This window comes from Antedon mediterranea, chromosome 4 (genome assembly GCF_964355755.1).
Source record: "Antedon mediterranea chromosome 4, ecAntMedi1.1, whole genome shotgun sequence".
NCBI lineage: Eukaryota > Metazoa > Echinodermata > Crinoidea > Comatulida > Antedonidae > Antedon > Antedon mediterranea.
Window position 1 is genome coordinate 27420772 of NC_092673.1, and position 26034 is coordinate 27446805.

At 34.4% G+C, this 26034-nt stretch overlaps 2 protein-coding genes across 2 annotated transcripts in view; one reads left to right on the forward strand and one right to left on the reverse strand.

The window, feature by feature from the left end:
• Nucleotides 1–19554, forward strand: part of LOC140047095 (LIM/homeobox protein Lhx9-like) — a 32343-nt gene extending 12789 nt beyond the window's left edge. The window contains exons 4-5 of the mRNA XM_072091911.1: nucleotides 17492–17682; nucleotides 17840–19554. Coding sequence (XP_071948012.1) covers nucleotides 17492–17682; nucleotides 17840–18208 — 560 coding nt within the window. The 3' untranslated portion in view covers nucleotides 18209–19554. The remainder of the gene's footprint in view (nucleotides 1–17491; nucleotides 17683–17839) is intronic.
• A 1897-nt stretch (nucleotides 19555–21451) lies between these two features.
• LOC140046211 (small ribosomal subunit protein mS40-like) lies at nucleotides 21452–25599 on the reverse strand. Its single transcript, XM_072090777.1, has 7 exons — nucleotides 25462–25599; nucleotides 24233–24478; nucleotides 23900–23920; nucleotides 23443–23523; nucleotides 22865–22991; nucleotides 22385–22503; nucleotides 21452–21738 (listed from the first exon to the last, which is right to left on the reverse strand). The coding sequence occupies exons 1-6, from the start codon at nucleotides 25561–25563 to the stop codon at nucleotides 22406–22408; spliced, it is 675 nt and encodes a 224-aa protein (XP_071946878.1). The 5' UTR covers nucleotides 25564–25599; the 3' UTR covers nucleotides 21452–21738; nucleotides 22385–22405.
• Nucleotides 25600–26034: the final 435 nt, after the last annotated feature.

The window sequence follows — 26034 nt, forward strand, 5'->3', positions numbered from 1 at the left end:
TAGGTTTATTACCGTTGTACTTTACATTTCAGATTCCCTAATATCAATGCAAACAATATATACTTTTTAGGTATAAAATTATTTATTATAGACAATAGCTATTAATAATTTGATATCATTGTACATGACTACAATTCTACAAGGTCATAATACTGTAGCCCCCCCCCCCCCCCCCCCCACTTACAATCATTGACATACTCTCATAGGCCTATGTTTGTATACAGGACATTATAACGAAGTGCATTTCATCAGCCTAGATGTTTAAAAAAACCGTTGTCAAATTGCTCGTGTCTCTTGTATGTCAAACGGTATGGGATCCCACGATTGTATCGAATACATTGCCTTTTCGGGTGGCTTTCTAATCCTACGTTATCAAAGAGATTATACGGGATTTCCTAACGTAGTGGCGTACACTTCAGCCCCTAGCCCTGTCTCTTATAAAGCATGATTACTTTGAACCATCACAAATTGTGTCAAGTAGATTGTTCCTTAACTTGTCACTTGTCACTTTTACTTATCACATGGCCTAAAGCGACAAATATAAAATAAATGTTATCAACGCATGCTTGGTCATTCACTTAAGAAACATTGATTTTGCCAGATAAAAAAAACTCAGTTAAAGCATGCATAAAGCATTTAAGTTATACTATCCGTACTTTACTAGTGATGTATAATGACAAATTATAACAACATTAAGTGGCTGATGTGATTAATAAGTGAGCGCCGTTATTGAGACATCATGTTCTAGACCGTTTCAACGTAGCTGTTTACCGGCGATGTTTGACTTACCAGTGAGTAACGATAACTTGCCATAATAATACATTCTGGACATCGGTGAGTTAGATTGATCAACATCTTTTAAGTTAACCAAATATTTAATTGGCGTCCATGATCATCATTATTGTTTCACTGCCTGTCGTTTAGTTGTTGTTGGTATGTCATGATAAAACAATTCATATTACATTGTATATATTGTAATTTATTGTACATACTTGTTAACTTAGGCTATATAGTGTTAACTATTCTCTGCTGTAAGCAGCTTGCTCAATTTTATTCATTTGTCATTTCCTTTTCTGTCTAATTTAAATGTTTGAATGTGACCTTTTTGATAATGTAAATGTGAGCACAGAATATTTTAACGAAGATAACTTAATTTCTTCACTTGAACATTCTAATTTATCATCAAACTTTTCTATATTTGGACTAAACTGTCGTAGTGTTGTTAATAAGTTTGACTTAATCTCAAACTATTTAGACTCACTCGTACATGCCTTCTCCGTCATTGCCTTCAGTGAAACCTGGTTAACCGAAAAAGATAATATTAATCTATACCAGTTACCAGGCTACAGTTTGATTCACAATGATAGGAAAGATAAGAGAGGTGGTGGGGTAGCGTTCTATGTTACCAACAAACTAACATATATTATTAGAAATGATCTGTCATCTTGTATGACTGAAGCAGAGACTATTTTTATTGAGATTGAGTTAGAATCAAGAAATAATGTTATTTGTGGTATAGTTTATAGACCACCCTCACGTTCCTTGCAAAAGTTTGATGATGAATTAACATGTGTAATGCAAATGATTAATCTAGAAAAAAAGAAAGCTTACCTTGTGGGAGACTATAACATAAACTTACTCCAACAATCTACCGACAACACTATCCAATCACACTTAGACACAATATTTTCTCAGTCATTTCAGCCAATCATAAAAAGTCCTACTAGAATATCCGATAATTGTGCTTCAATAATTGATAACATTTATTGCAACATCGATTCTTTTACTACGTCCCTTAAAAGTGGAATACTTATTACTGATATTTCTGATCACTTCCCAATATTCTGTGTAGATACTTTGGAAAAACATAATAAGCAATATCCTCGATTTGTATATAAACGACAATACTCTCCTCAACAAACGGAGTATTTTTTGCAAGAATTACAAAGTAATCAGTGGAATGATGTGCTATTCTCAAATAATGCGAATGTTGCTTATCAAAATTTTACAAACACTTTAAATAAAACAATTGATAATTGTTTCCCTTTAAAACGAATTAGAAATAAGGCGAACAAGTTAAAATCTCCTTGGATCACAGCTGAAATTGCCAGAGCTATCTCTCAAAAACATAAATTATATAAAAAGTACAAACAAAATAACACCACTACTAATAAAAGTACGTACATACATTTTAGAAACAAGTTAACCACTACTATTAGAAATCGGAAAAAAGAATATTATATGGTCCAGTTTGAACGAAATAAACAAGATATTAAAAAAACGTGGACAATCCTAAATGATATAATGGGTAGGAAAAAGACTACCAATTTGCCTACAAAAATAAAATTGGGTACTGAGACTTTCTCTCATAATGATGAGAAAGCTGATGCATTCAACTCTTTTTTTATTAATATTGGAGAAAAACTAAATAATAAATTTAGGCATGAATCTCAAAATGAAGAAATCACCCACAGAACTTTCTTAAAGGGAAATTTTACCTCTTCAATGTTTTTTAAGCCTGTTACTGAACATGAACTTAACCACTATATTAAAAACACAAAGAATACTTCTCCTGGCCATGATGGTATAAGTGCCCAACTCATAAAATCTGCTTCCCCGTTTATTTTAAAACCTTTATTGCATATTATTAATACGTCATTATCATCGGGCTGTGTCCCGGCTGATATAAAAATTGCTAAAGTTATCCCGGTATTTAAGAATGGTGACATCTCCGATATAAATAATTATCGGCCTATTTCCATTTTACCTTTTTTTTCCAAAATATTTGAGAGGATTGTGTATGATCAAACGATTTGTTACCTCTCAAAATATAACGTACTGAGTAAAACACAGTATGGATTTAGACAACACCATTCAACTAGTCATGCTTTAATACAATCGATTGAAAAAATCACAAACGCTATTGAGAATAAAGAGTTCACACTAGGAGTTTTCCTTGATTTATCAAAAGCGTTTGATACAATCGATCATGATGTATTATTAGATAAGTTAAGATTTTATGGTATAAGAGGAGTTCCGCTAAACTGGTTCTCAAACTATCTTAAAAAAAGACTACAATACACATTTATTGTTAATACTGCATCTAGTAAAATGACAGTAAACACTGGAGTTCCTCAGGGATCCATATTGGGTCCATTATTATTTCTTATATTCATTAATGATATTAGTCTAGCATGTAACCATGTAGACATGATTATGTATGCAGATGACACAAATGTGTTTTATAGTCACAATGATATTACTCAAGCTTTTGATACAATGAACCAGGAGTTATCTATACTTTCGGACTGGTTTATTGCTAACAAATTAACGCTAAATGTAAACAAATCAAAATATGTTATATTTAAGGCTAGAAATAAGTCAGCTGACACTACCTCACTAGAATTGAGGATGGGAAATGAATGTATAGTAAAAGCTACTGAAGTTAAATTTCTAGGCTTATTTCTGGATGAAACTTTATCGTTTAATTTTCATGTAAATGAGGTAGCAAACAGTATTTCTAGAATAATTGGTGTCTTAAACAAAGTGAAGTCTATGTTATCAAGTAAAATCTTGTTAACGGTATACAATGCACTTATATTACCTAGAATAACGTATGCTATCACAGTATGGGGTGCTACTTCTGCTACAAACTTAAACCGTATACATATTCTCCAGAAAAAAGCACTTAGAAATATTTGTCATGTTCATTTTATGCATCCTTCTCATCCACTTTTTATTTCAACCCAAACATTAAATATTTTTGACCTTTATACGAAACACACTGCTATATTTATGTATCAATATAAACATAATCTATTACCTGAATCATTTAATAACTTATTTAGTACATCTGCCTCATTCCATAATTACTCAACTAGAAACAGGTCAAACTACTGTCCACAACTAAAACGCACCAAAGTCGGACAGCAATGTATTTCCTACCAAGGAACACATATTTGGAACAATTTAACAGACTATATAAAACAATCCCCCACTTTAAGTTTGTTTAAACAGAGATTAAAGCAATATTATAACAATAGAAATATTTAAGTTAAGTAAATCACATTATGTTATTTTGGTTTGTTCTTTTTGTTTGTACTAATTGTTTGATCTTTTTGTTAGGGTTACATGCTTAAAGCACTTGTGCTTATTTTGTATCCCATTCCATTATCTTATTATTTGTATTGTATTTGTATATGTTTTTATTTTGATTATGGAATAAAAATGTCGATGAATTGAATTGATAAAGTATAGGAAATCTACGGAATTATTCTGTAAGCCGGTAAATAAAAAGTATAGGCAGATGATAAGGAATCTATTGTTACAATTCATTTTAGGAATTAAACCTCAAATTAACAGGGCCTATTATATGTGGCAATTTGTTTATTCATTTTGGGTCTTTCAAAACCACAACAAGGTTCAATAGTTGTTTAGCTCAATGACTCCAGCTGAAAGTTTTGGTCATGACTTTAGATTGTTTCAATCTTAATAAAAACTGTGTTTACATGTATAACATATTGTTGAGATTTTCCAAATATCTTAGGGGCATGTGGCTTAAACTGCCAACGAACCTTCCGTATTTGATTAAGGACGATCACTCGCTCTAATACACCAGGATAAAGAAGAAGCACCCAGGCTGGGGTTTTAGCCGTCTTCTATTGAAAGGCTTCAGGGTATTACGAGACGCACTGCCGCCCGATACTTCCTCAGCTATTATGCTATTGACAGTTGGCCTAGGCTGGCAAGTTCAGACGCTTTGTCCTAACGTCCAATCTTCGGAAAATAAAATAAATACGAAATTATCGTATTAGTATTCTTATAGACTTTAGATTTATAGTACAGAACGCTGTTGGGTGCAATATCAGAAAGCAAATAACTTTCTTGTTTAATAATAGGTGTCTCGTGCGTACTGATTTTACAATTTTTCTCCGGAAGGCTCACTTCTTGATCTACACTATCAAAAAAAGTGTGATGTGCCTAAATATGGCAGTGATATGCAAAAAATGGTAGTGATATGACATCATCATGTCCATATATGGGCACGTCACATTTTTTTGTCACAAAAAGTTTGATAGTGTAGACAAAGCTTTAGGCCTATCTATTCTTCAAATGAAGATTTTAAAATGCTACCGGAAGATACACTCTATAGTGCAGGCTTTGTTGCCTTTGCCTGTGAGTTTATATTCATCAAAAGAAAGAATGTTTTGGGAATAAACGCAAATCATTTTAATGACTGAAAACATATAAAAGCTCAAAGTGCTTTATTGGTAGTGGTGGTTATGCTCCTCATCCTTCATTCAGTTTAAACGAGATTGTTGCGTGACCCTCAACCATTTACATATCTATCGTAAATCGTTAATCTTCCAACATGACGAGCTTCGCGGCGGCAAAACGTACACGAACTCTGCGGGTCTTTTCTGTCACACTCTCCACTCACCAAGCGTAGGTCAAGTGGTCTGACATGACCTTACAATTTTGAATAATGCACCCCTAATTCACCGAGGAATCGACGTCAAACTTTTTAAATAAACAAATTGTTTTACACGCGCAGAGCTTTATTTATCCAAAGCTATAAATTTAAGTGGCGTGAAATTTAGGCTTACTTTCGTTAAATGGGTTATGTGAAATGATTCCTGGTGTCGTCAGTCAATTTTTCTTTATTTATCCCACCTCGTATTTTGTATTTTAACATTGGGATCCCGTGGAACATAGCCCGGCTACCTTCGTATTAAAATTTAAGAAACAGAAATGTTATTAGGTATATTATATCTGAATTAGCAAAGACCCAACGCGCGTTCCACCAACGAGGAACCAAAATGTGTGTTCACATCAAAGCTTTTGTATAGCCGGCTTATTATACCTCTCTGGTTCACACGCATATTGTACGTTATGTATCCACGTACGTTCGCTCACTTTGCCGACGTTCGGTCACTATATCCCACAATCCATTGCGTGCAGGTAGTAAGCTATATCATTATATAATAAGATCAGTGTCTATTGTCGACGACGACGACAGAGTTTTGAGGAGGTCACGTCATGTACTTCCTCATGATGACGGAATAGAAATGACGCATTTACATTGATTTATTCGTAATATCATCACGAAACGCGGAACAACCTAAAACATCATGATTGAAGACCCCTGGAATTGTATATACTATTTTGCTACGGAACATTTGGCATAAAGAATAAACTTTTGTCAAGAATTAATTGCGCACTTTCAATTAACTAAAAGTGGGGCATTTTAGTTTCAGTTATATTGCATTTAAAGGTTTTTTATCTTCTGGTATGTGCATCAAGATTCATTCAAACTATAAAGCGCATAGTGTGAAGGATTTGAGAGCAAACGTCACGACGCCTAAGCACGTGATTTGTTGTTTGTTACGCGTCGTGACGTTTGCTCCTAAACCGATCCCATCATGCATTGTGCAATGACGTTCTTCGCGCGACAAACCATATTTAGAAACGTTGGCCTACAGAAAACTAAACGTGTTATTTCGTCTAAAGATACTAAACATACAGATTGAATAATACGGATAGAGAGGGTTTAAAACACTTTTCACAAAATGTATCCTTATAACTTCAAAAAGTTCGCTTAAGCCTATAACTTGTCTTTTATCGTCATCTTATTTATCATAACTATTCATCCGTGCTGAAGTTTTTCACCCGCCGTCCTGCAAATAGTTCACTGTCATTACTAATACTACATTTATGGCATCATAATTCTTATTTCAAACGATTGCCTCAATATAGACCACACTGTTAGTTTTTCCCAAAGGAGATTGACTTTCGAAAGTGTATTGTGAACCAAATAATACACTTTAGTATGGAACGCCGTTTACGCAACATTTCGATGATATGAATTTTATGACGCGATATGTGAATGAAATGCATCGATATGAATTAAATGGTGCGATATATGAATGAAATGTTTTGAATTGAATGCTTTGAATTGAATATTTTGAATGAAATGTTTTGAATGAAATGTTTTGAATGAAATGTTTTGAATGAAATGTTTTGAATGAAATGTTTTGAATGAAATGTTTTGAATGAAATGTTTTGAATGAAATGTTTTGAATGAAATGTTTGAATTGAATTGAAAAGTCAAACTATTGGTGGCGTATGTCATTCTCGCTCGCGATTATTTTCTCAACCTCTTAGGCCTAAGCCTGGGTACCCTCATCTCCTTTCTTCCACGCTGCCTTTACAGAGAATCCTAACAGACCTGGGTTCGGAAATATGTATTCCAATGTTTCAGGTCTGTTAGGGAGTCTCTGTAAAGGATTCATATTGATGACAGCGTTGAAAGGAGATGAGGGTACCCATGCTTAGGCCTATTAAGAGGTTGAAAAAAAATCGCGAGCGGGAATGACATACGCCGCCAATAGTTTGACTTTTCAATTCAATTCAAACATTTCATTCAAAACATTTCATTCAAAACATTTCATTCAAAACATTTAATTTAAAACATTCAATTCAAAACATTTCATTCAAAACATTTCATTCAAAACATTCAATTCAAAGCATTCAATTCAAAACATTTCATTCATATATCACGCCATTCAATTCATATCGATGCATTTCATTCACATATCGCGTCATAAAATTCATATCATCGAAATGTTGCGTAAACGGCGTTCCATACTTTAGGCTATAATAACCATGCTATGAGTTGTTACGTTACTAAACACCATTCTTTATAAATAGTTGTTGTCATATCTCATTCGTTTTCGAATTCAAATATTTTTTTGAGAATTTATTATTGCATTTAAAAGCAACAAATTACTTGAATATGAACTTTCACCAATTTTACTACTAAATCAATCGAATTTAGATATATAAGTATATTGTACATTATTTTTGGTATACAGAAAAGTTCACATAGTTAGAATGATTGTCTACCGTTACTGTGACTTTGGCGCGATTGCGCTCGAAGCTGACAATTACTTATTTCATTTTACGCATCACCGAATAATGTTAGGTCTCAGCATGAAGTATATAATACTTGTTATGGCATACTGCAGTAATTTACAGTAAACTTACAAACTTTGATCTCAAAACATTAGTAGGCCTAAAGAAATGTCCAGCGCACGATATCAAGTTCAGAACGCTCCAAAATAATTAAAGCAACGGTTTCACATTAATGCATATTAAATTTTCCATCAATTTAGTTAAAAATATGTTTATTTCTGTATAGACATTTTAGTAAAATGTAACAGTACGGTAATACTATGAAGTGAAAGGCAGAGGTGAAGCTTTCACGTGGGGGCTCTGTTTACTGAGAAAATAATCGGCTGATTCGCAGCTGAAAGATGAAACATTAGACTATTATGTAGTTGACATTAGCAGATGCTGTAATTTAAGTTTCGTCTCCTTAGGAAAAACGGCCGAGTTAGTTCTTCAATAACTGCAACAGTCAGAAAGAAAGACAACAATCTAGGTCAGTCTGACAGTATGAGACTGCTCATCTTCAAACTAAATAAGCCTACTGGTGGTACGGTAGTTAGGCCTGTACTGAAAAGTAATAATTCTGTATTCTATTAGTAGACTTAAGTCACCACTTTCCATAACGGACATAAAGTTCATCAGCGGGCTATTTTTCCCTTAGCTGGAGTGTATTACACACCATATTCAAATGTATTTTTTTAAATTCAAATTTGCAAATCGCCGTCTAGCAGACTAGACGCAGCCCCTAATTTGAGATACAAACAAAATGTGTATGTATGATGACGTTGTCAGTGCACAGTGGTATGACATCTCGTACCTTCACGTTCCAATTCGACATCAAAGAACATTCCAACAGCGGAAATCATTTCGAAAAATGAGTCAAAAGTAGCTTGTTATTGTTAACTATTGTTTAGAAATGCAATATATACAACTAGTAAAACTGCCAAAGTTTTAATGCATAAAAGCATTTTATTTTTTTTTTCAATGGAGCCCACGATTTGCTGTTTGTTTATTTCTGTCCCGTTTGTAAAATAACACTTAAAACATTATGATTTGTGAACTTGTAGGCCAAGTAGAAACGAAGATCGATTTGTTAATGCCGTTGTTAGATGTCAAATTTACAGCCATAACTTGTCGGAGATTTTTATTGATCTGACAGAAACCGAATGACCGAAATTTGACACAAGAAGATGATATCGTAGATCCATGTAAAAAGTGAACATTGTGGGTTTTTTTTCCTCGGGGAGGGTCTGTTTTCGGTTTTTTTCCCCGGGGTGCTGTTTCAAACAGGCCTGACAAAGACCGTATAACTCGCGCACGGAATACAGCCGAAACGGGTGAATGAAATGTTTTTAATACAATTAAATGGTACAAAACGAAATGTTTCCAATTTGCGCGTTTACTGGCCTTCAAAGAACTCTAACCGGTTTTTAGTCAATGGAGTCAAGTTTAGCCATCTTTTCAACGGACTAATTGTGTTTCTTTAAACACAACGCTCCGCATAATAAACGATGACGTAATGTTTGTTGATTCTCTTACGCATTTATCTTCTTTTTTCCACGATGGCCTTGCGTATGGATAGCCGATTTAATATTTGATAAGCGAAGGATTATTTGAACTCTCGCTTGTCATTGGTCAACACGCTTGCGTTGCGCTTACGTCCTTGCGTACCATATGTACATACGCACTCTCAATACCAAACCACCTGTCTTGATTCATAGATAGATCTGAACCGAACCTCGGACGTTTTCAACGTGTTTAAACCGACACATTAAGCACATCTTTCAGTCATAGCAAACCTTTCAGCGTTGACCTTGTCACATACCGTTAAGTACTCTAGAGAAAAAAAATAGTACTTCTTTTTCGGGTTATCAAGACAAAAAAACAAGGTTGATTTTAACGAATACATTGATAGAAATATAGGTAACCTTTTTTATATAAAGGTGAACCCAAACGGTAAACGCGAATGGTCATTTCTTGAACTGAAAGCTCAAACGTTCAAACACATAAATCACTCGAGGATTTTAAATACCGTAACCTAAAGTGCTACAAGATATGCAACGCGCAATGTGTCAAAACATCCGAATAATTGTTTCAGTAAAAACAAAGATAGTGTAGTAGTACTACACTACCTTTGGTAAAAACATACACCACATCAGTATTTCTGACATAAATTGCGTACCATAGTTTACAGAAATCGGGAGAATGAGTGGATGATGGTTTTAGTTACTAGGGTATTGTTTATGTGAAGCTAAATCAACACGAGTTATCGTCGTCAAGCCTTGATTCTTGCTGTCTGTCAGCGCGCTAATCAAGGTCTATCTGTCACCTAAAGTGTGGCTATCCTTGTCAACTTGATTGCTACAACATGGCCTAGCGTGATGACGTATGTCACCCGTTACAGGTACAACGGGATAATCCACAAATATTGTATGTGTAAATTCAAATGAATTATATAAATTCAGATGCAAATTAGTGGGGAAAATGGCAATGCTGTGGATATCAGTGGCTGAGTGAATATACAGATACAAATATTAAAGCAAAAGCTAAATTAAAATAGTAAAGTAAAATAGTCGTAACAGCTTTTAGAAAACAGTATTCCCTCATCAGGGCTAATTGATTGTCGGCCCGAGAAGCCTCACACACTGTAAAGTATAGCTACGGAGAAGTACTACATATTATTTAGGCCTACCTACTACTAGGGAAGATTAAGCATCACTCGCTCCTCTCTGGTACGCATAACATCCACATTTCAACGCAAGAATAAATTATATTTGAGTTGACAACGAAATTGCGGTGGGCTAAAAATTAAGCATTATTTAAAATACATTTTCCCTGTGGCACACTTTTGTAAATTAGAGAGGGCCTACTGTCTAGAGATGTTATCACCTAACAACATTCAGAACACCTTCCCACGTTACGTGCCTTCGTATGATACGATAATTTAACCTACTTTTGACACCTTGTTAAGATATGATCAATGTATCACATTTTTGTATACTTCATCAACAATGTGCTAATTAACTTTGAATTGGACCGATCTAGGTATATGAATCTATTTGTATGTGTGTGGACACAGCACGCGTAATTTCCACGACAACGAGCGCGTGCCGATGCAAATCTGTCACGTTGCCACTTGGACTTCCAACTGTTAACCCAATTTTGTTTTTAATTGCTACAGGTTGCTGTTTCATATAGGAAGTGTCCTCGCCCTGCACCCTTTTGAGTTTATCAGAGTAAATTAATTCTTTAGGCCCAGTCAGAGGTCTTGGTTTAGTGAGATGTTGTTCGTTTCAACTAGGTTGTAATGTTTCGTCAGGTGTGTGATTCGTTAAGGTGGGTGTGTGAAGGTCAGGCCTAACCCTCATGGCGTTATTTAGTCTAAATTTAATTTCAATAACATTTAAGAAAATTTAAACTGTAAATAGAAAACGCACTAAAATCGTGGAGCTTTGGTGACCAATCACAAGCGACAGTTTGAATAGTCCATCGCTTGTGATTGGTCAATTGCCTGCGCTGCGCATATTAGGTTTTTAGTTCGGCGAAAGTAAACTGCTCTCAGGAAGGACGACGGCCTATTCGATTAAAAAATGACAATGACAGACGTTTTTACACACTGTGTATAAATATTTGTCACCCATTTTGTGGTGATATGAAGATATGTGAAATCCACTAAACGAAAGTACCGTAATGTAAATGCATTTGATCGTGCCGAAAACTCTAATTCTGAATCCGTTACAGTACGGTGATATGAGTGAGTATATTATAAACATAATATGAATCACTTGATTAAACTTCAAAACGGTTGCCGCTCGGTCGCTGAATCTTTCCACAAACCCCAACTCACTTGGCAGTCATTTGGAACGAAAACAAAAATCTATTATCTGAATTTATTTTGACGACATTTGTATTCGTGAAAAACTAATTTCAATTTGTTATATAACATAATTGAAAGAGTATAACACGTTCGGATATGGCGCCATGTTGAGTATTTGAATAACGTAGGACTTATGAATGCACTTGGCGCTGTGATGATGTCTACACCAACCCAAACTTCGGAACAGGGCTACACGATTTCCGGTTCGAATCTTTACAATTGTGGTTATTTATTTGTATTTCCATGCGATTCCAGTCAATTGATTCCCTTTATTCAACTTTTAAAACTGAATGTAGCAATATCAGCAATATAAATATATCAAAAGTTCACTTTGTAAATCCAAAGTTGCCGGCGTACCATAACTTTCAATCTGCCCAAATATGGAAACGTTCAACGCTCGGTGATTGGTTGTATCAAATCACGTGGGATCTTTACAAGATCAAGGTCAGGACTTACGAGACTGATTGACGCTCGAGCGAATTGATTTTGTTGAGTTTATGAAGTGGTCCATGTTGTAACAAACTAAAGTTTATTTATTCAATACTATGAAAATCCATCAGCGCACAAACTCAATCATGTTAAGCAGATCGACAGGAAGACAGTTTGATCTATTTGACTTTCTGCATTCTTGAAATCTAACTAGTAGTTTGAACAAAATGATTCTCAAATGATAAATTTACAACCAAAATACTTCGGGTACATCAACACTTGACTCTAACAACAAACACATAGCATCAAACACGGCAATAATTTCTAGAAATACATTCAAAAGCTTGAAATCACAACCGGTTATGTTTCGGAAAAACCTCCTAAAATATTCAAGAATTCGATACAAAGTTGGTCCTATTGACAATGTTAGAACTACAGTATAAACAAGTTAATTAAACTGATATTTATAATTTATAAAGTGTAAATCTCTAAAAAAATTATTTTCTAAAAAAAGGGAAGGCCAAGCAAACAGCTACTTTCAGATTGAATTAGTGACTTGTCTATCTTCTGCAATCAATGAAGCAAAAATGATAGTGATAGGTATGCTTTTATACTATTGAGGTATATTTTACATAGGGTATTTATGTAACCTTGTGCGCCTATAGAGTTGTAATGAAACACAGGCAAATATTGTGCTTTTGCATATAAAGTCAAAATAGTCGTTGATTCGTTGCCAGTTTATCCTTGTTGTCCCAATTGTCATTCATTTCTTATATTTCAGGTCTAGCCTTGTGAAAGGGTAAATATTAGACACCTACCGGCGAAATAAATAAAAACATTCCGAATTGAATATCACAACTTAGTTAAGTTTAGACAAATAGATATCAATACAAATAAGAAAACATGGACTACCGGCCGCCAGAGGCTCACTACCTTACAGAAGTAAAATCAGTTTTAACGAAACCAACTTTGTCAGTCGGGCTATTAGTTCAGTAGTCTGTTCACATACGCGCACTTCTCAGCGCTTATTTTGACGAGTTCATTTCTAAATGATCAAGAAAATAAGCCTACAGAAATAAAATGGAAATCAAATCAAATTTCTAACTAATATTTGCTAAGGTTATTTGGAATACCGACTTAACTTAAGCAAAATCATTGACTTAAAAGCAAAGCTTTTTTAATACCAAAGACGTTTGATAAATCTGACACTTGACCACTACTAGCCTTCATTCTATCTTTTTTTTTAACTGAAGCAAAATTCTTAGAATGAAGTGTACAGTAAATAATGTTTGTTTATTATATTCTTTGCCATAGTTCTAAATCTCTGTTGCCAGGAGAAACAAAATGTTATGAGGCATGCTTTAAATTTCTTTCCCACAATGATGAATCGTGTTTTCAGATGAGATCCGACCGAGTGCCTTTGCCATCCGAGCCGCCACTCACCGTTCATGACAGCTTGAGTTTCCAACAAACTTTCGGGCCTAGCCGCTAGCCCCAGAATCCCTCCCTCTCCGTCATATCAATTGGCACTGCGACTGTTGCCATTATCTGTGTATTTTCGATTGTTTGCGTGAGTTGACCTCAAAGATGCTCTATGGTGCGATTTCTTCCTTGAGGGGCCATGTTTTATCTGTCTGTCACGGTATTGTATTTTACTGGGAAACTTGAGAAAAAGAATTTTTATATATGGCACATCTACTAAACGACTCGGGAACTGACCCAACAACAAGACGCATAAAAAAGACCGGCGAAAATTATGATCATTTTATAGAGTAGCTAAACGTGACTTCACTGCAGCTATAAACCTCTAAATCACACCTAAAGGAACAATTTCTAAATTTATTTTATTACCTAATCACCCAAAAACACTGTCCACAATTAATTCACCTACTCCTTTCCCTATCATATAGTGGTTTTATGATGGCATATTTCCCGTCTTTAACAACACAGGTCAAAATGTAAACTTAATATCGTTCTTTAAGTCTAACCTCTTTAAATTAAATGTGGTTTTTAAACAAACATATTACAGTATTATAACAATCCTATTATGCTGCACACTAGATATCATACCTGATGGAAGATCTGTATTCTCTTTGGGATACGTTAATTGTTATTGTTTCTATTGATTTATATCCGTTTGTAAACAATTTTCTGGGCCATTTGAGCAAGAGACACACGTTCTAAAGTCTAGGCCCTTTGGAGGAACCCGTCGTTTTATGCCAACTCCCAGTTGGACCGACAGTCAAATGTTACATGTTTTACAAATTAGAAATGAAGTTAACTACGCTACAGTGGTTATGTTACCGTGTCTATATACACGTTGTGATTGAACTATGCGTGACTCTAATGATTGTCTTTTGAATGTGCTTTCGACTCACTCGATATCATGGTAAAGCCATTTTACGGCAGCCAGCTACCACTAACATTGATTGTAACGCTAAAATACATATTCATAATCATCAATATCATAAATGCCGCATATAGTTCAAATGGAAATAACTTCTAAATATTTATCTAGCAGTTGAAGTCTATGTTGGTGGCGACAAACGTGATCTTTTTTTGTTGTACGTCGTCTGTCCTCTAGCTAAATTATAAATGGTATAACCATATTAAGTAAATTAATGTGTAACGTCTGATACTTTTCCGTGTATTAGTGATCCCTGTAGAGTTTTGAGACAAAAACTATAACTAAATAAATAGATCTATAACTTTGTTAGTAACGTTCAACGAATTACCGTCCGTGATTGGCCGAAAGTTGTTTATGGTTGAAGTGTTTGACGATGCGTAAAATGCATTTGTCAACAGTATGCACATTTTTTCAAATTCCTATTAACTATTCACAAAATCTCCGTTCAATCTCAATTCAAACTTTCTGTTATTGTTTTTTCGTTGTCGAAATTTTGTCGTCTGTTTTACATCATTTTTGACAACCGACATACCAATGGTTGCTCTTCTTTATCTATGCAATTGATCGTTTGAGAAGTGCCTACCGGGCTTAGCAATAAGTTTTCATATTTCCCACGTGTGAATTGAATTTCATCTAGGCCTAGTAGAAGCACGTACGAGAAGCACACAGAGCTGCCTCGGAGTCATGTAGGTTTCTCAATTTCCTCCCTAGGCCTAGATGCTCAAGCGACTCTCCATGCTTTCAGCGGTTCCGCAGCAGGCATACAGAGCCAATAAATTCTGCGGTACTTAGGAAAGCGAGTCAGCGATTACTGTTATAATTTGTAATTAATAGCAATGGAGATCAGTATGGGAGGGCGATGTATGACTGGCAGGTTACTAAATCAAGACTGCGATATGCGCCAGGCCTAGAACTGGCTGTCGCCCTAACCCGGCTGTAACAGACATGAGAGGACTACGCAAGTTAAAGGCCAGTTAGACTATATCAACAACAAAATTCGTTGAGACGTTTTTAACTCAAACTCAATTACATCGCATAGTTTGAGATGCGCTAATATCGCCGTTGTATTGAATAATCGCTTAGGGTTGCTAACATTTGACTGTTTATAATCGACCGAACAAGAATGAAAAAATACTAGATACATTTAAAATACGGTAAACAGACCTACTAAAAATGTATATTGTTATTAGGCCTATAGCTCATTAAACCATTGCAATAATATCAAAGCTAGAGATAAAAATATCGGAATCACACTTCGCTCTACATTGTCTATTATAATTACATAATAAAAATAATGCACACATCATTAGAGTGTGTACTGAAGACTCTAGTCCCAAATGGGGGACATCATCAATTGAAGCATGCTCCGTGTTATTATAAAATGTCCCAGTGTGCCCTTTACACTAATAGGATACAAGTGTAGCTTCTTGTAGTTACCGTACACGGGTACCTCACCTAACTGGTTAAATAACAGTGAATGTTGTTATTGTAAGTTAAAACACCGTTTTATGTAGAAAGTCGGGAAAGTAATTTCACGGAGTGACGGTAGTTAAGACGAGATTTTGAACATTTCTGTAAATGAGTGATTCTTCTTTGCGACAAAACTTTAACCTCTAACTTTGTTAGAACTTTCAGTCAAGCGCAGACAAAGAAAAAACAATCGCAATTAGGCCTAGGTGTTACAACATGAAAAACTGAACCAAAAATGACTCGTCCACAAAGCAGGTAAACAAGACTTAAGTTCGAAGCCCGTCAATTGCTCTTTTTATAACACAGAATTCCTAGTAAATCATGAACAAGCATGTATTGGAATATAAAAGTGCATAAACAGGAGTAATAAGTTTGTTCCAATCTCATTTTATTACCCATAAATTCCTGCTACAACGACCACCACCTTTAAAATACATGGGATGACATTTTGCACAAATAGTTCTGCTGAAACATGAATCTTTTTACAGAGTAGGCGGCCTGGAGACCGTTTCCCAGGGCGCTCATGATCCACGAGGACGTGACTATTTAACATGGGCATACTGAACATTGTTTAGGCCTAGCAAAATCGTAACTGTTTATTTATCACCATTATATTGACGACGATCAGTCGGTTACAAAAGTACAAATTGTTTCGTTTTTAATGGTGTGATAAAACCCAGATAACCTATTCTGTCACGACATAAAGTCACTAGGCTAGAGTATTATGACTTCTTGTTTTACTCACAGATATGTACACCAGTAATATAAATTCAATCAATGTCATTTATTTGTATACATATAAATATATCTTATTGATTTCGTTTAGATTTGTATAGATATGGACACTTTGCTACTTTCAATATTTTTTTAGTTGTAATAAAAATATACATACTGCTCTGGCATTCGTAATTTGATAATAATATTTACGTTTTCTAAGTTTAGTAATACAGCAATAATCACGAAAATGGAATTTACTTCTGAATTCAAAGCTTATGATCGAATTGTTTATTTTATTCTAACACAGGACGTCAAAATATGCAAGAGCAGCGAACTGTTCCGAGAACTTTAAATAAAGTGACATGCAGTTAAACAACAAGTCTCACAAAACATATCCTCTAAATCTTGTACAGCTCAGCAATATCAAAATAAACACTATCGACAATTTTTAAAATATTAATGATGAAAAAATGATGTCAGTGAATAAGAGAAGAAAACTTCAGAAGTGCTGCCCAACTAGAAACAGAACCTAATTAAATATTTCGAAGCTTTGCACAATATTGGGTTTATCATTTGTGAAACTCATCAAGCAAAAAAGATTATAAAATGTTCTAATAGTTTCAATCTTCTATATCTTACAGGCTTTGATTTGGAAAACGGAATGGATAGAGACGGTTATGGCCAGCAGTCACGAACGAAGCGCATGCGCACATCATTCAAACACCATCAACTCCGAACAATGAAATCATACTTCTCATTGAATCACAACCCGGATGCAAAAGATTTAAAACAACTTGCGCAGAAGACTGGATTAACGAAAAGAGTTTTACAGGTACGCAACATAAATTACGTTTAGTACAGAAAAAATTACTCATCTTCATTCTATGAGGAGAAGAATGAATTGTCTTAAAGGAAACGATAAACAATAGTGCAGCCTAAACAATAATTCAACAGCAATTTATCTAACAAAATACACTTTTTATTTTCAGGTGTGGTTCCAAAATGCACGAGCTAAATATAGACGCACAATGTTGAAAAAAGACGATGGAAAAGGCGGGAATGATTCCAGCAATGCAGCAGACGATAACGAAAAGAACGGCACAACAGATACAGAGGAGGCCGACTCACCAGACCACATTGACAACGGTTCACATCTTGATGACGAAGAGGAACAGATGGGCTTAGAACACGATGATGACGACGATAATGATAGTCACGGCAGTACGTCATACATCGACATGGATGGCCCACCTTCGTCTGGGGCTAGCGACCGCACATCTAGTATTCCACCGCTTACTGAATTACAAAGTACATTAGATGACCATATTTCTACGGGTTTCACGAATCTATTCAACTAAACTTTCCTTAAAACAGATTTTATCGACAAAAACTTTAACATATCGTCTCTGAGGCTGGGAATGATTCTGACGGTTATAGAACTTCTAATGAAGGATCTTAACGAAAAGAAACAATCACAATAATTATAAAGAAGACCAAAACAATCAAGCAACAAAATTGGGTTCAGTGTAAACCAACTTGTAACTGTAAAACATTTTATTTATTGTGAGATACTCTCAGTAATACCGCTGGGTGGTTTACTATTTCTTTTTATAAAATTTATATATATAGACATTGTGATATTTGTTTTGAACATAGTACACAGACATCATGTTCATGTTTTTATAAATTGTAGTATTTACTAATCAAATAAATAAAAACATAAATGTATTTATTCGTCAATCGTGTAAATTGTGTAAAAGGTTGAATACTGTTTCCTTATTTATTTATCAAAACGTCACAACATGTCTCTTTTAATTACACCTGAATTACAACAGTATTTACCAAAGAAAACGCACAGGGAAATTTACAGTATTTTACCAATGGTACCAAAGATTGTTTCTTCAAAAGTGTACGATAACCCCATAAAACGTCTGTATGTAAAGTCTAAATAGTTCGTAAAACCATAGAGGACGCTATTTCACATTTATATATAAATATATTTTGAGAGTCAACAATTTTTTTCAAAACTAGATACACGTGGGCCTGCCGCAAACTTCATATCAACAATATAGGCTATATTTGTTTCTTGTGTAAATCAAAATATGAAAAATTGGATGAAATTATTTTTGCTCGAAAAAAAAACTCCACCAACAGTTTCGTACTGACAAACCTGTTGTATTCTTCCAACTAGGACTTTAGCGTAAATAAACAGATATCATATCATTTGTTTTAGGCCTAGAGTGCTTCTAAAAAACATAATTTCAATAGGGGTTTAAATGCATTAGGAAAACAATATTATCATATAAAAGTAGGAAATGGAGGAGCTTGGAGCCAAGGAAGGTGAACCAATCGGAACATAATGAATCCGAAAGTGGATTGTTATAAAACTATTGTACAAAATGTCGACATTTACAACTTAGATAGACATTAAGTTGACTGCAGTTTATTTATTTGTAATTACAATTCATTAAAAACATTTTTTTCTATCTACGTAAATCTATAAAATCTTTGTAAAAGGCGTCGATATAATAAGCATTTAGATTATAATTGTAAAATATTAAGCAATAAATATATTAGATTTTAGATGATTATGTATACTTGTATATTGTTTATGTAATATTTAACTTTGTTTTATTTTTCTGTACATTTCTGTGTTGACCAAACAAACCCGGTCGTTGTGTGACAATGGAATAAACTAAAAACTACTAAGATGAAGAATTCGTTTTTGTTTTACTACTGTTAATACTTTGTCTTGTACTTTGGACATGCAAAACTTGAACTGCTGTGTTGCCATGCGGTTGTGGTAATGAAATAATGGTAGCTACTGGTGATTAATGGACGGTACCAGAGACATGTTGGTACTGGGGACGTTTGGTGAGTTGTGATGTGGTGGAATAGACAGCACTATTCATGGTGTGACAGGTAAATGATGATGGTTGTGTTGTTGCAACCAGGCTATCGGTGGTTGCAATCAAGAAAAAGTGAAATCCTCATCAGTGGTTACAATGGGCAATTGTATCGTTAAGCGGCGATCCCTAATGATCCCATTGATACTTTAATTTGGTTGGCCTAGTTCTATTATATATATTATATCTACAACAACTTTACGTCTACATAACTACAGTAAATAAATTACATAAATTGGCCCTTTTTTTCATCCATGTCAACAGGAAGTACTGTAATCACTCTTTTAAAAATCAAACGCCTTCAAACGTAAAATGGACGGGTAACAACATTTAACATTTACACACAATGATTTAATTCGCTACCGCACGCAATGTACAATTTTACTAAAATAATACCGTGTACCTTCAATAAATAGCATCAAACAAAGGCCAGCGGAAAGGAAACAAACTCGGCAAAACAAAATATAAATAAAATTTCGGAAACGGGAAATAGAACGACTCGGTAAGACAGTTAATCGTGATATATTGATATCGATGTGACAAAAGAAATAAACGGAGCAACAAAAACAAGTCAAGACCTTTGGAAGCTGACACAAAACTAGACGAGTATCATCTCAACTGGGATCTTCCTTTCGCATTCAACATGAATGATTACCTTACAAACTGTTGCTGTTGTTATTTTGACAGCGTTTTTATATAAATCATTTGGAGTACACGAACTACAGGTAAAATGAAAACAAATAACTTGATGTAAATCTAGTTGTCACGGTTACCTTTCACAGTAAAAGGAAGGGTGGACACGCAATAAACTATTTTAAGCTATATTTATGAGGGCATACTTTTAAATAGCATCAATGAAAAACAATATCTTACAAATATAATATGAATATCTAAATCAAGAACGTCATCACCTCAAAAACATTAACGTCACACTTATGTTAAATCAGGTATGGTATCATTTTATAATCTTCCCTTGTTAAATCAAGAACGTTATTAAAAATGTTACCCTTGTTGCAACGTCAAATTAAAAACGTCACCCTTCAATTAATTTTTTAGGTATGACTACCGTATCTCAAAAAAGTCATCATTCTTGTGTTAAATCAACGACGTCGTTCTTGGGTTCGTCTTTCTTGAGTTAAATCAACGACGTCGTTCTTGCGTTAAATCAACGACGTCGTTCTTGCGTTAAATCAACGACCGACGTCGTTCCTGCGTTCAATCAACAACGTCGTTCTTGCATTAAATCAATGACATCGTTTTTTAGTTAAGTCAACGACGTCGTTTTTTATATGAACGACGTCGGTTTTGCTGTAGGCCTATATGAACGACGTCGTTTTTGCGTTAAATCAAAGACGTCGTACTTGCGTTAAATGAACGGCGTTAAATCAACAACGTCGTTTTTGCGTTAAATCAACGACGTCGTTCTTACGTCAAATCAACGTCGTAAAGCAAAACCTTCGTCGTTATCAATGACGGCATAGTTAAATAGACATCAGCGTCCTTGAGAAAAATCAACGACGCTATTCAGTAAGTCTAAGGTCATCGTTCTTCTTTCCATTTAAATGCAATTTTAATTGTTATATGGGCAAAAATATATATTCCGAAAATGGGGGAGGGACGGACGTCAATTTCGCGACTCCGTTACGCTCGATTGATTCATAGTATGTGTTTGCAAAAGCAGTAAAAGAATAAAAAACATTACATAGTTTAATACGTTTATTTTCAACTTGGACATGCTTACTATTATAGATATATATACATATGCAATTTTATGCTTAGCGTTATAACTGAACGCTGCTAGGTATGAAGGGCCGATTCACACCGATTAATAGAACCGTGTATAGGCTCTATGTTACTTGGAATACCGTTTTCGCTCTCGCTCTGATGTGAATATAAAATATAGCAAGTCTAGTTACATTTGGATCTTTTTCTCGATGAAAGTCTTTCAAATCCCTGTGAGGTGACACTGCTAGCACCACAAACTAAAACACAATTTTATAATACATTGAGGGGGCTTTTATAGAAATGTCCTGGAATTCAAATAAATCCAGAACAGTAGTACAGTACTAGTAAACAAAAAACAGTTTTTGTTTGTACACAACTGTTTAATAAAATTCTGCAGTTGTTATTGGTCCAGGCAACACATGCAAGGACATATAACTGACCTGATCTGTTGTTAATACACTACAATGTTCACACAGTAAAATGTGTAATTGTGTATGGTAAGCTACCAAAAAGCCTCCATAAATATGTAGGTTGAAAGCTGGCATTTACGCTAATGCACTGCCACGTTCAGGCAGTGAAATATGTTTTTGTGTACAATAAGCTACTGCCATGTTCAGACAGTAAAATGTGCAATTGTTTACAATAAGCTACTGCCATGTTCAGACAGTAAAAAGTGTAACTGTTTACAATAAGCTACTGTCATGTTCAGACAGTAAAATTTGTAATTGTGTACAATAAGCTACTGCCATGTTCAGACAGTAAAATGTGTAATTGTGTACAATAAGTTACTGCCATGTTCAGACAGTAAAATGTGTAATTGTGTACAATAAGTTACTGCCATGTTCAGACAGTACCATAAGTGTTAACACTCAAAATGAAATGCATAGTAGGACCAAAACTCACTCCTCATGACCAGTTGATCTGTCAAGATGTCGTCGTTTCTTTCCTTACTCCAGGATGATCTGTGTAATAGTCTTTGTAATCATATTTCACAAAGATTGGTATTGGATTTGGCATCAGCCCTGCAAAATACAAGATATATATTACTGTATATATAATTGGATGATTACCATAACTACCAAAACCACAACTACCAACACATTTACTTATAGGGTACCAAATGTATCTTTACATGTTTATACCAACATTCAACCATACCCCACAACTACTACTGTACACCACCACCACAACCATCATGGTACAGTTACCAAATACAATTACCAAATAGATCAGACTGTTTTAAAGCTGGTTATATAGTCCAAAAATCAACAAGCTACCACAACCACACTTCTATCAACTTCTCTCCAACCATCATGGTACATTCGATTACCTGCACCTAATGGATACCAGGTGGTATTTTCGGTACAACTATCATATACTTACCGATAGCTCTAGCTTCTTCAACTGCTTTCACTAACTGTTTGTACCTCATTTGGCAAATACTGGTTCTATACCAACTATATATTTCTAGTGAGTGTGGACATACAAATTGTTCAAGCAATTTCACATTCTAAGTAAAAAAAAATCAAATAATTATTCATATTATTTATTTTATCGCGTTTTTGCAATCTGCCTTTGTAATGAGTTTTTAAACAGTATTACTGTATAACATAGGCCTATAAGTAGGCTTTTATTTGTCTCACTAGAAAATGTCCCCTTAAAGATGTATTGTCCCCTTAAAGATGTATTGTCCCCCTGAAAAAATATTTTGAAAAAATATTTTTTTTAATTTGATCAAAAAAACAAAAACATGTGTTCATTTTTTCTCTTCTACGGAATTGAATAATTTTATCTGTACACTGTAAAATGCCTATTCAAAGTCTGATTTTATAAATCATTATTTTTTCATGATTTCAGGGTACAATACATTAATAGGAAGAAATGGGAGTGTCCTAAGAGGGGTACTACAGTCTAAATAACATTGGAATGTAAGGCTTACATAAATAAACTTAATTCCTTACTTTGTGATGCAACAAGAGCCGATCATCTCTGCATAGTGGGCATGGGTTGCCAGCTACTCTGTATGTGTCCCCCTTTCCTCTCTAAATTAATTGAAATAAAAAATGCTATTTACATACAGTATTTTAGTGCAGTCTGCAATAGGTATGGTTAACTGGACTTGTGTTTTCAAAAACTCATTATTTGGAGTCAGTTGTATACTATGTCATTAAAAACATAATCAGTGCAACGATTGGTTTTAATGTTATGTACTTCCGGATTCAGAGTGTGCATATGAAATTGTAAAAGTTTTAAAACATAAAAGAAATTTACTTTTAACACAAAGATTCTTTTTCTATAGTTATACCCTAGTGATGGATACAGTGGCAGATTAAAAACATTTTGCCAGGATTGATATGGAGGGCTAAAGTGGAGGGATCACAGAGACTGCTTTAATGGTACAAAAAATCATAAACTTACTATGCACATTTTTCTTGTTTTCTGTAAAAAAAAGAAAAGAAACAGTTAGTTTAGTCAAATATATAATATAACATACCATTTGTGTGGTGAGAACCAAAATGTAATTAATAATTGTATTAAATAAGATAAAGAATAATGCACTTGTCAATTGGATGCATCATTTACAAATAATTATCGATGCAAGTGAGCGTTAAAAAAAACCTAGATGGTACATCAGAACAGTAGTGTGTTAATGTCCGTCACTTTAACACCCTCCATATATAACAACATGGTCCCGCTCACGGGAGTCGTATAGTAGGTCATACAATTGACATGTGCATAAACTGTACTTACATTTGGTGGAACTCCACCCTTAAAATTACGTCTATAATTTGAAAATACTGGCTTGTTGCCATACTTTTCTAAGTATTCCTCGCTTCCTATGTACTCGATGGCAGTCTCTAAATCAACTGGTTTAGCTTCTACTTTTTCTTCAGTTACTTCATCATCATCTTCTAAATGCTCTTCATTATGAAATGTTGTAGATGTATTGATAGACCTAATAGTGTAAATACCACTGGTTACTTCTTTTTGGAGTATCTGTAATTGTAAATGAGGAAAAAGACAAATTTATTAGCAGCATAAAATGATTTCTTCATTTAATATATATCAGGTTTTTTAATTACTTTTAAATATAAACACGAGAAACTATAGGACGGTCATATATTATTCTACGCTCGGTACGACCATCCAGTAAGTTTTTTTTTATAAGATAAAGATTGAAATATGGTTTTCCATCATAGGGTATCAACAACAAGCTTGGTTGTGCCCTATAGTTTGTATTTATTTAATTGAATTGTAGCCTAGGCCTATTTTAGGGCCTAGTAGGAAAATAGGCCTATATAGCCTAGCCTAGGCCTAATATTATATTATATAACAGTTTTGCAATTTTTTGCACAGCAAAAATATTTAAAAGTTAGATCTAATTAACATTAATTAATAATAATAAATATTAATAATAATATTATTTATAAAGCGCACATATCCACTAGAAGTGCTCAAGGCACTAACCAACAAAGTTGATCATGTTCATGGGTTATCAAATCAATAACACATCTTGGCCTAGTACTACTACTAGCCTATAGTATTAGTATCATCACTATCTATCAGGTCCATGGAGGTATAAAAATAAAAAATGTTATACCTCCATGATCAGGTCAGTATCATATCAATTTTTATTTCATATTTTTACATAATGATAATTAAATTTAAACATGATGATAGCACCCCATTGTGTGATCTTGTGAACGTTTTATATCATAATTATAACCCTACCGGGCGTTACCGGTCGAATTTTAGTATGACCGAATACAGTACTGTATACTGTATGTAGTTAGGCCCACTCGTCTGACATTCCTTTCCCCTGGTTGTTATGCTCGCAGCGCACACGCACATATTCACATGTGTGGCCTTCCTCGGCTCGTCTTTAGACTTATAGCCGACATCATATGGTTTATTTGGCTGTTATAAAGACTAAAGCAAATAGAAATAGGCCTAGGCCTATTCAAAATCACATTTATTACCTTAGTAGTAGGTTTATAGGCCAGCAAAACTCTGCATTTCGAGCTTTTTGAAATGTTTTGCAAAATAAATCTTCGACACACCGTCCTCATAGAGGCTGCCATTTTGAATAATTCAGACGGCCAACAAAATATTTAAAAGAGCGTTCAAAACACAGATGGCGCCACATCTGTCATTTGCCACAATCCGAATCGAAATAAAACAAAAATGTGTCCGCCAAGTTTCGAACTGCTCCTTTTATATAATCGTGTAAAAATTCTAGACTCTCTTTTTTTACATAAATTAAAATTGCATAAAAAAATATACAGTACCGTACTCAGGCAAACCTAAGTTGCTATACATTATATATGGAATGTTTTTATACAATTTATAGTTTCTGTAATTTCCCTGACATTTTAATAACTATTAACGGCTGCATATCTCTCATATCTAGTTCGATTTTTTATTCTTTTTAAAATTAACCATACCAGTCGATAATTATGCCTACATCATTCACTGTTCATTGGTAATGGTATTGTTTAAGAGCATATACAGCAACAACAAAATACAAACGTTATAACGTATTAACAAGTTTT